Here is an 11,930-nt window from a genome sequence, read left to right on the forward strand (position 1 = left end):
TGCCCTGCAGTGCTGCCCTGCAGTGCTGCCCTGCAGCCTCCCTGGCTGCTCCCAGCCAGCCAGCGATGCAGGCACAAGCTGTGTGTGTAACGAGGGCCTGCAGCAGGCTCAGGGATGGGCAGGAAACAGAAAACAGGGAAATGTGAGCCCATTGTGTCTGCAGAGCGCAGCAGCATGCGGGGCTGAGACCTGCAGAAGCATTTTCTAGTCTTTAGCCATGCAGCGGCGGGACGCAGTGGATTCTCCGCGAGTCCATGAAGAGCTCTATGAATGAGAGCCGAGGAGCCGCCTCCACAATCCCGTGTAATGCCACCTAAAAGCTTTGCCTCGCATGACTTATTCCAGGCTGCAGCAGATTAGAGGCATCGATCGCTGCCTGGAGAAGGTTCTGGCTGTGAGCAGGGAAGGCACAGGAGACAGACAGCCCGGCCATCGATCGGGGCTGTGTGGGATGCAGGGCAGAGCCCCGGCCCCCCGGCTCCGGCCAGCCCTGGCCGAGGGCGGCCAGCGGGACCTGCTGCTCCCCACGGCCGCTGGCCACAGACAGGAACTCGTGGCAGCCAGGGCTGGCCAGCCAGCAGAACCCTGTCAGGTGCCATGTCACAGAAACTGTCACAGCTCACACGGGCTTTAGAATCTCACAGCCGTTTCTATCAGCACCGGTGGAGCTGGAGGGCACCGCTTCTGGGGATGAAATAAAGGGGACAAACTGTGAGCCCTCTCTGAAAGGAGTAACAGGCTTTCCATATCATTTTCCCGGCAGGATCAAACAGTGCCTCGTACCCACAGCAGAGCTGCAAATGCCAGTGCCACAAAACACACGCTGAGAGGGACACAAAACACGTCCCACACCACGTGAGCCTCCGGAACATCTGACAGCCATTCACACAATCAAGTCCATCGTAGCAAATACCTTTCTTTCACAGATAAAGCAGGTAAGCAGATCAGGCACTCTCTATTAGGTTAATCAGAAATTGGCTTAAGCCAAGAAAGGGATTTAATTCAGAATTTGAAGCTGATGTTCTTTGCTTAATCTTCTTGGTTCCAGATATTAACACATCTAGGATATATTAGTGTGTCAATATCCGGATGAGATGTAATGAATTAAAGTTATGGATGTCTTTTTTGTTATGTGTTTAGATGGAGTTTTGGCTTTACCCTGCCGAGGTACAGGTCAGCAGGCACAGCACTGCCAGTACAGCAGAGCAAAGAGTGAGAGAGTTACTCATGTATCAAATTACTCCTCCAGCGTAAGGGCTGTGTTTTCCTCAGTCCCACAAAAAGGAGTGCAAACTGTGAGCTGGGAAATGGTGACATCCAGTGCTCAGATATTACGTACGGAGTTCTCATCCCTGCCGTGCTCCTTTGTGCTTGTTCCGATGGACAGCCAGCCCCAGTGCCCGATGTCACAGCAAACCAGGGCAGGAGGTGACAGGCACAGCCAGATCAGACCCCTCTGCTGCCCACAAGGGCAAACCAACTTATCCCAAAAGTGAGATTGTGCACAGAGATCATTCTATAATCAGTGTGTTAATAAACCCCAGCAAGAACCAGCTCCCCACTTACTCATTCACAGGAAGCACATGCAGTAGCTTGAATTGCTAAGAACATAATTTAAAGACTACCAGAAATGACTGAAAAACACAGGGAAGAAGTCCAGTGGTGCTGGCACATGGGACAGGTTCCACCCTCTGCAAGGCAGGTTACAAAGAGCTCCTCAAAGCTGAGGTAACATTTCTGACACATTGGGATCTTTTGTACTTCTCTTTAAATTCAGTTAGCATCCCAGTCAGGAAGGACTGAGAGCACGAGAGTTATTTTCAATGGTGGAGGAAAAAAAATCCCAAAGTGGTAAAATACTAGAAATAACACTGAAACAAATTTCAAATTAAGGCAATTCAATCCAAGGAAAAAAAGAAACAGCTCCATTTGGAAAGATAACCTGGGCAGTGAGAACTGCATTTCTCTAGGGAATCTAAGAGGAGCTTCTTGCTCAGACATCCCCAAATCCCCAAGTCTTTTTGGAGACTGGGATTGAATTACAAGCTAACTAAAGTGCCTGACACCTGCCAAACTAGCTACATTTTCATGTCTGAAGGTTGACTAGCACCTGAGCTCAGAAACTGTCAGCTTAGAGAGCAGCTGCCAATCAATCAGACCTGTAATATCCAAACCCTGCTTTCCCCCGTGCTCGGACAAGAGCAGCTCCCAGAGAGGAGCTCTGCTCTGGCACTCCAGATCACACAAGTGTTCAGAAATCCTTCCCAGCACACAGCTTGTTGTGCACAAGCCAGAAGAGTGTACAGAGATGCACTTTTACAGCCCCACTCCCAACAGTTTTTGTAAAAATCAGCATTGCTGGAACCAGAACAGACCCGTGCTTAGTTATGACGTGTAATAATTCATTTGCAAGAGAGGTTGTTCCTTCCTTTCCCCAGCACATGCAAAGGAGGCTTGGATGTGCTCAATACCTGCATAAATGTATTCCTTTCAATACAACAACCGTAGGAAGCTTAAATATTATTTTATGTTCTTGTAATATTTATGTCACCTTTATTAGTCGTGGTTTCTGTAAGTCCCAGTCACATTTGAAGTCAGATAGTGCCTGTAGAAGCAGGCTGCTGGCTGCTGGAGCACACTGCCTCATGCTCAGCAGTTACTCAAGGATGGCAGGAGTCCCAGTTAGCAGGGCTGCAGCCGCTCAGCCTCAGTGCCCCGTGGCACCAAGGAGGAATAAAAGGGGAATTTGGAACAAGCTGATGCACAATCATCACCGCCCATGGAAGCACTGTGGCACAGACAGCTGTGCTGCTCCAGAGACAGCTGTGCTGTGCTTGCACCACCCTGGGCTGGCTCCTGCAGACTGCCACCACCTGCCCTTCCATGGACACAAAGAACCTGGAGCCAGAACGGCTCGAAACTGAAGTTTAAAAATAGTTGTTTTTTAATTAAAACTCTCGCCCTAGTGAATTCCTTAAAACCAAAAGTGTTGTGGAAACGTAAAAAAAGGAGATTCAAACAGTCTGATGTGGTGTGCCGCAGTTACCTTCGAGATTTCCCGCAGCAAGCTGTCTTTGGGCACGGCAGTGGAATGTGTGTCATCAGGAGCAGGCGATGCTCCCGCGGCTCTGCCTCCCGGTCCCCATGGAAACCGGACTCGGATATTGTCCTCCGCTCGCTGGAGCACCAAGTCGGGAGCCTTTTGTGCCTGATGGGATTTCTTCCACAACCTTCCAGCAACAGACCCTACAGCTTCCTCCTGACTCTTTCCTAATTGAGATGCAAATTAATCTCTGTGGCTGATTACACTTCCCTTACAGCCCCTGACAAGTGCAGCTGTAGCCGGAGTTTCCAGACTTTCCAACAAGTGACTTCAGCTGTCAGTGCTGGCAGGACGCTGCCCGGCTCCCCAGCAGCACACAGGGCAGGGCAGAGCAGGGTGAGTGTCCCTGCAGGTCCTTCACAGCCTGCCAGTGCTCCAGCACTGCTCCCCACGGAACCACCGGCACCAGAGGGAGTGTTTGACCCAAACCTCTTCAGCTACCGACCCCCTTAGGGATGGTACCCTTTAACATGACCCATGTGTCAAAGAGAAGCTCTCATCCCAACCACAGGTAAGACTGGTGTGCACCAAACATCATCCCTCACTTTGCCAGGAACACTGCCTTCTGTTTCTCCCTCCCACTGCCATTTTTTGAGCTATTTCCACCTCTGGTCCGATCAAGGCACTTTCATTTACTTCACTTGCACTGCTGGGTCTGCTTGGCTCCAGTCCTGCTCGCAGCAGCTGGCACAGCAAACCCCAGACCCGGGGGGTCACAGACCCTGTGACAGGGTGAGTGTCACAGACCCTGGGATCTGCCCTGGACAGGCCCAAGCATCACCTTCACACACCCACACACTCTCACTGCAACCGCTGGCGTCAGTGTGCCACAGTCTGCACTGTCCATGAATGAATTACTGATCGCTTTCTGCCCCGCTCCAGCATCGCCCCGATGGCATCTGCCCACCACATCCCCTTTGTCCCACCTCAGGGGTTTCTCAGTCCACCTTCATTTATCAGACAGACAAGTGGCAGTGGCTTCACTACGGACAGCACTGGTGCAAAAGCAGACGCAGAAAAAGGCGGACGAGAATGTGGGGCCAGATGAGCTCTGAGCTGCACGGAGCAGAGCCCTGTGCTGCGGTGTCTGTGCAGCTCTGCACCCTGGGACCCTCAGGGACACCCCTGGGACACCCCTGGGACCCTCAGGGACACCCCTGGGACAGCAGGGGAGCGCTGCTCACACACAGAATGCTCAAGGCCAAAACACGGGAGGAGTGAGGGGCTGTGACAGCTCCCTTCGTCCAACTGCTGCTTCTCAGGCCATTTCACTGCACTGTTACTGCAGTATGCAACACTGAGAAACAGACCAAGCTGAATTCTGTTCCAGGAATTTGTTAGATTCCTCTCAAGAAACAGAAGAAAACATAACAAGCCTTGACTCACCTGTCAGGCATTACCACAGTTTGCACAACCACTGCCATTACAATGAGTAAACAATTAGTTATTAACACAAATCTATTTAACCTCAATACTAGTTTTAATTTCTGAGGACTTTTGCAAAGTACACTGGATAAAATTTAGCCTTTAAAAAACCCCTAATGAGTACCTCGAGGATATCCTGTTTTAAAAATGTGCATCTCAAACGAATTCCTCAGTGCTCTTTCAAAGATCAAAACATTTCACAGCCTCTTTCTCCAAGTCACACGATTAGAAACACACTGGAATCAAACACTTTTTAGTGTTTGTCCTGGGGCAGGTGATGAGGTTAGCAGCAGAAGCTATGGAATGCACCATGGCATTGTGAGAAGACCCCAGCACGGAGCCACAACTCCTGTCCCAGAGAAGCACATCCTCCAGCCACCTTCCAGCCACTGCTGGAAAACAGCTTCTCAAAATGCCCAAACACAGGCGTGGCTGGAGCAAAACTGCAATTTGGGACCTGCAACATCTGTATCTGGGGACAAATCCCATCTGTCTTATTAATGTAATGAGTCCGAGTGAAGTTAATTGGGTAGGGTAAGAGCACGGCTGAGCTCTGGCTGCCAGCCTGACAGGCACAGCCCACAACTTGCAGCTTGCTTTCACACTGACAGGAGTTAGCACCTCTCACAGACCAAAGCAGCAGTGCTGAGCCCCAGCCCAGCAGCAGGGAGATGGAAGCTGCTGGAGGGAGACTCCTGGGACATTTCCATTCCCTCTGGAAAACCCTGGACGGCGGCTGGGACCGCACCACACGGACCAACATGGACAGAACCACCAAAAACACCGAGCTGGACGCGAAGAAAGCCCCGAGCTTTGCCAGTGCAATCGAACAGGAAGGGTTTCCATGGCAGCCTACCTCTCTGCAGGACGATGCTCCAAGGGAGGGCCCTAGCAAGGGTGGAGAAAGGATACAAGCTCTGGTAGAGCGGGATGAGGGACTTGACGGCTCTGCTGGCGTTGATGCACGTGGCACAGACCAGGCTGGGCAGCAGCTTCGCGGTCACGATGGCGCCGTCGAAGAGGGGACCGAAAAACGGCACCTGGGCACCCCAAAACAGAAAAGCAGGCTTCAGAACCACGGCAGGAGACTGGTACAGCATTTTGCCACCAAAGAGCGTGACCACATTGTTTCCCACACTGAGACATTCATCCCCCACGCTGGTGAGCGATGAAAGCGCCCATGACTGCCCTCAGCACGCTACACGGACACACACACACGTCTCAGAACATTCTGCTGGCTAAGCACGAGCTTGGTACACGTAAAAACTGAGCCCATCTCTCAATCTGCAATCAATATGCCTTTGGCAGGGGGTATTAAGAGCTGCTTCCCATCTGGGATCCCAACAGGAGACCCTGATTCACTGCCTGACTCCAACATTGGCAGGAGGTTTTGCAAAGACGTATTTACTTCAGATAATCCTCTATAAACTCCTTCCGTGGACTTCACAGGACAGAAAAAAGCCTTGAGCTGGTCCAGGATAAGGAGGCAAAGGGGATGGCAGAGAGCAGGGCTGGGACAGGCACAAAGGGCCCAGCCCAGCAGGTCAAGGTGCCCAAATGCTGCTCCTTCAGGGCCACCTCCACAGGAAACCCCTGGGTGACGTCCTCTGGTGACCTAAGGCTCTGCAGATAAAGACTGCACTAGGTACAAGAGACACTTCCTAAAAGTAAACCATATCCAGAGCTGCAGACCCAGAAAACATTGATGTTTAAATACAGAACTTTCAGTACTTACAAGTACTCAAATTCATTTCCCTCTCACAGACTCAAAATGAAGAAACCAACCCCCCAGCTGAAGCCCTAGACAGAAGCCAGCAGCAATTATTAATATTTAAGCTATGGATTTTTTCCATCTGTACAGAGGCTTATCACATAAATAAATACCCTCTATTATTCTTCTCCAACTGCTTGTGGGTGACTGTGACAGTCATTCAATAAATGGACAAAGGGAATAATATAAATCCCTTGCATCTAGGGAATTCCTCTAATTAGAAGTGGCAATGAATTACAGAAGAAATTTGGGTTTAATGTAACATCTGCAAATGACAGCTGTCTCTGCACACTCTTATTCTGTCATTCCTTTACTTAAAATAATTACCCACCCTCCCAAAAAAACCCAGAAAAGTGTAAAATGTTTCCATGGCAGTTTTGCCTTCTTTTCAGTTTGTTTATTTACTGCTGGCATCACTATCCAGGAAGGGAAGTTGGAAGGGAAGGGGACAGAGGAAAATCTCTGCCACCAAAATGATAACGTTATGGAGCATCAAGTTTTTGCCTCTTTAGGCAGTAATGTTTTCAAGTGAAATTTTCATCCCATGCACTGTCTAGAAGCATTGATGGCAAGAGAAAATGATGTAAAAGTACAGATGAGGAGGCTAAGTGTGTCCTAAAGTGAGAGCACCACACAAATACCAGAAATGTAAAGTCAGATCAGCAGATGCTGCTGGGGCAGGGAAATTGCCCTTCTTGGACAAGTGGGTTTTGCTTACAGCACTTGCAGTCAGGGTTTCACACCCTGCAGGAGCTGGGAGCAGGGCAGGCTGTGTCACCAGAGGATTCACAGATGTAACCCACGTGTGTCCCAGCCAGGAAGAGCAGCAGCAGCAGCAGCGGGGGCTGTGGAGCCATCCGAGCACAGAGCTGGGAATGGCTCACTCCCCATCCAGCCAGGGGAGCTGCACCCGGCCAGGGCAGCCCCATCCCCATCACCCATCACCCAGCCCGGGAGAGCAGGGCTTCGGCAGCCACCACAAACAAACAGCCTGCTCTGACAGGAATCAATTAAAAAAAAGCCACAGAGGGAAAGGTCCCCTTCTGTGAGCACTCCAAATGTCACTGCAAGTTATCCGTGAAGCAAAAATTAATATTCGGCCCGCTGCAAACACCTGCTTGGTTCCAATTTCCGACAGCAAAATCATTATTTCTGCTGCTCGCAGTAAAAGTAGGCAAGGTTAAATAAACCTTGCGAGCACAAAGACTGCCCCTCTACAGCGAGCAGCACTAGTTAAAAGAGTGGGGAATGGGTAAATTATTGTACCAAATGGCTGAGAATTAATCTCTGATGACGAGCTGCAATCTAACGAGGCATCTGTGTCCCAGGGAAGCCGCAGCATGTCCCTGGCGGTATGTGCAGTGCGGAGCCTGCCTGGCATGCTTTGTCCCCTCTCGCAGGCAGCTTTTCCTCTCATTGTTCCCCATATCCTCGTGCATCTGTGACGCGTGGAATGCATTCACACTAACAGACTTACTATTGTCTTCCCTCCCAAGCTTTGTCGGGCAAAGACTGCAGCACGGTTCCTGATAATTATATTGCTTAATTAATCAAGACAAAAAAAATTTGCAAATCATTGCCCGGTTGCCAAGCAGGGAGATCAAAAATGAAAACAATACAAGCTGAAGCAACATAACAAAAGTAACAGCTATCTGATCAGAAATTCTTCTATAATGAAGCTATTAATGCTAAAGCGGTTAATGTTAACATTGCTCCAGGTGTCTCTACTTGGCTGCAAACAAAAAGGCTAACATTATGGATATAAAAGGCCAAATGTTGCCATGGATTCTGTAACCTGATAGAGAGGACAGCCTTTTCATTCGATTAGGGAATGCAATTTAAATGCCAGGGACTGAAGCCAAACAACAGACATTTCTCTCTGCAAGGCTCGTTCATTCACCCTGGGGTCAGTAGCTGGTGAACAAAAGGTCAGCCACACTTGCCCTGGAAATGTCTGGATTAATTTTATTACATTGTAATGGTTTGTACTTTAAATGTAGGGATAACACTAAATTTCCAGTTAGCTCTTATTCTGGCTGCCCGTTGGGGGGTTTTGACTAATATGTAAGATGACACAGCTTTTCTCCGTCGCTCCAGAGAAGTCTCAAGCGTGTTCCTAGCGCTGAATTCTCATTTCCCTGATGGAACATTGAAAGCCAAAATGTGCGAACGCTGAACCGCACAGCTCAACACCAAGCCCCAAAAAAAAACCCCCAACAACCCACTATCAGGAAATCTTCAAGTTTGAAACGTCAACTGCCAAAGCACTGGGTGTCAATATCCAACAGCTCCGTCATTCACAACTCAGAAAGTGTCCACAGCTGGTCAGTGTGGGGTATGACGGAGGCATTTACCACAGCTGGCTACTCCCTTGGGCAAACAGTGTCCCTCACATAAGGCAAAAGGTGTTTATCACACTGATCGCTTTCACAAAGTATATTTTATGCATATTTTTGCATCCAGAATGTACCAGACAAGCCTTTAGTGAAGCGGCTTTTTCACACACAAGCACAGATGTACATCCACACACCTCTGACACTTTGCAAAAAAAAGTGTTTTTTTTCCAAAAAACGTCTCGAGTGTGAGGCTCCCATGGTTTGTTTGATGACAGGATGTGCAATGCCTGCATCACCCCAGCAGGCAGGTGATGGTGGCAGTCCCACGTGGGGCTCTGCTGGGTGCCATGAGCACAGCAGTGACCCAGCACCACCGAGGAGCTCAGATCACGAGTGCTCTGCTCACACTGCCTCAGAGTAAATTCACAAGGTTTCAAATGCTGCTCTTTGCCCTGTAATTCTGCGGGCTGGGAATTCTCAGGTGCTCCTCTCAGCGCCAAGGATGGCTACAAATGAATGAGCAGCCACTCTGATCACCACCAGTAACTCCAGATTCAGAGTGAACTCACGGCTCAGCTCATTGTCCAGCCAAGATGGACAGACTGATTTCCATCTCCCTGGGGAAAAAAACAAGCCCCAAAAACTGAACCGCTGGGCCTCGCTTAGAGCACCAGAGAGCAGGCAGGACCCACCTCGGGTTTCTTCATGATCTCGATGAAGAACATGTGGTTCTTCATGGGGTAGATGACGATGAGCACGTCCCCGAAGTCGGTGGGGATGATGCCCCTGCGGTAGTTGCGGGTGTGCTCGGACCACACGATGTGAACCTCGTCGTTTCCCAAGTGACGGAGCTGCAAGGGCAAATTGGCTCTTTATTAATCCCAGCGATAACCGCGCCGCGCGAGGGGTCACGGCTCCCAAATTCAATTACAATGCTCGATAGCAGCAATATTTCATTACAGAAAAGTTAAAATATTGTTTTTCTCCAGTTGCTCATGAAAGCATCAGCTCAATAATTTGCTTCATTTAGAACTCATTGTTGTCTGATGGCTTAATTAAGTCATTATCAAACTAGCCATTAGCACGATATGTAAATGTACATTACCTACAGTGATTTAAGATGGAAAACTGAATTACTGGAACAAAGCATTAACCAGGGGAGCATCGTATTCCAGCTAAAATCAGGCAGCTGCCACAGAAATATGAAATGCCTTGACTCAGAACGTCGAGAAAGTGCCTGTCGTGAGCCACTATAACTGAATTTATTATCCACAAACATCTCCTCTCTGACTGTGTCTGGAGGGGGCTCCTGCCTGAAACGTCAGCAAAATATCTGGGCAGTGGGAAGTACACTAGAATGGGAGATACTGTGGCAGTTACACCTTCTTCCCCTTTGGAGCAGAGCTGCATGAAATACAGATAAAATTTAAACAGGAGCACACAGAAAGCATCCCAGAGCCTGTGTGTGTGTGTGTGTGTGTTTGCTCTGCTGCTGGAGGAGCTGGAGGTGATCTAACAGATGGCAAAAACTATTTGGCAATCACGTACAAGCCTCACACAATGGTTTCAACTGTAAGCTTTAAAGTTAAAATGTAATCCACACGCAGAATGCCAGCTCCGAGCATAAAGAGAATTTAAGTCCCACTTAAAGCTTAAAAGACACCCCCCACCCTCCAATTTGGTGCTACCCCTGGAACAATGTGCACAATAGACCGAACAAAGAAGCCAAAATGAAGCTCTGCTACTTCACTCTGTGTGGGGGGAGAGAAAAAGGGGAGAAGAAGGTGGTGATTTTCACTGGTAAATAACAACTAACCCCAACGCGCTTTGGATCAGCCCACACTGTGCTGATGAATCTTCCCTATTCAGAACCAGGAAAAACTTTCACTCCTACATACTGGTGGTAAACTGGACCCCTCAGTCACGAGAAATGTGGCAAAACCAACACCTTGTGAAAAATAAAGTTACAGCTGTGAACTTGGCTTACAGCTCATGTTCCAGCAGAGTGAAGTAAAGCTGAGATCTCAGAAGGACTGAGATTCTCAGTTTATTTTAAACAAGACAGAAGATGCAGGACAAAACCCTGACCAGGTGCAGCCAGGCCACCTCCAAAGGCATCAGAAGCGAGATGTCAAGTTTAGTTTTACACAGCCTGAAGCCCATCTGGTGAGGAGCAGGCTGTGTGCCCAGCAGGTCCCGGATGCTGGGGGTGCCTGGCCAGGCTGTCCCACGGCAGGACCAGCCCAGCCCAGCCCCAGGAAGCCCCACCAGGCATTGGGAAGAGCCCAGGAGTGCCAGCTCTGGTCCAGCACAGAGAGCCCAGGGTGGTGGCAGCCGGCAGCCTCTGCTGCAGGAAGCCCAAGAAATCATCGTGGACAGGGAATTCCACGAGGCAGAGCGCCATTGACAAACCCAGCCCAGCTCCTCAAGGAAAGGCTCTGTGCTGCCATGCCTCCTGTGGCTCCTGGGGTGAGAAACAGCACATGCTGCTGCAGAAACACTCATCAAAATATGCCCAAACACTGCTCCAGGGACCCTTGTTACAATCCCAAGGAACTGTTCTGATGATAATCGAACGCTCTGTATTGATCTTGCACCCTTCGGAACAAAATTCAGTGAAGAAGGGCACTCAGCTGAACCAACACTTGCTGTGCTCACGAGCCTGCCACAATCCCCAGCGTGTGCCAGACTTGTTTCAGAGCTTGAGTTACTGCCCTTGTTTTGAAGCCACACATCCTTAAGCAGCACACTTAGGAGGCATAACGTTACAAAGGAAAAATTGGCATTAATCAAAAATATTTGTTACTGAGAGATAACTCCATTGATAAGAAGCCGTTAGGATAATCTCATCAGTGACAATAAGCCAGCTGCTATTTCCCTGTGTTTTTTATTCAGAACAGCAGCTGTGGGGCAGACTCAGTGCCCCAGAGGACTTCAGCAAGTTGTGCTGAAATGTCCAAAGCCCCACGGACGAGGCGTGTGGAGCCAGAGCTCCAGTCTGTGCTCTCCTCCCAGTTCAGGGGTGTGGGGAATAAAGAAAAAAGCTACATTAAAAAATGCCTCAGCAGCCAGGAAATCAGATTGGTTTGGAGAGCAAGCCCTGACAGCGGTCTGGGGCGATGGCTGTGGGAAGGCAGCCGTGCACTGCAGCGTGTCCTCCTCACCCCACGGGACCTGGGGCTTGGCTAACGGGGCTGGGACACTGCCCCAGGCCTGAGCCAGCCCCACTGTGCTGCTCCAGAGCTCCAGCCCCAGAGCTCCAGCCCCACTGTGCTGCTCCAGAGCTCCAGCCCCA

General features: G+C 49.7%; 1 protein-coding gene across 1 annotated transcript in view; it reads right to left on the reverse strand.

The window, feature by feature from the left end:
- The window catches only part of RALGAPA2 (Ral GTPase activating protein catalytic subunit alpha 2), a 97,325-nt gene that overhangs the window by 30,030 nt on the left and 55,365 nt on the right, over positions 1-11,930 (reverse strand). The window contains exons 35-36 of the mRNA XM_033513270.1: positions 9,328-9,486; positions 5,441-5,568 (exon numbers count right to left, since the gene is read on the reverse strand). Of these exons, the coding sequence (XP_033369161.1) occupies positions 5,441-5,568; positions 9,328-9,486 (287 nt within the window). The remainder of the gene's footprint in view (positions 1-5,440; positions 5,569-9,327; positions 9,487-11,930) is intronic.

The sequence above is a fragment of the Parus major genome, chromosome 3, assembly GCF_001522545.3.
Source record: "Parus major isolate Abel chromosome 3, Parus_major1.1, whole genome shotgun sequence".
Taxonomy (NCBI): Eukaryota; Metazoa; Chordata; class Aves; order Passeriformes; family Paridae; genus Parus; species Parus major.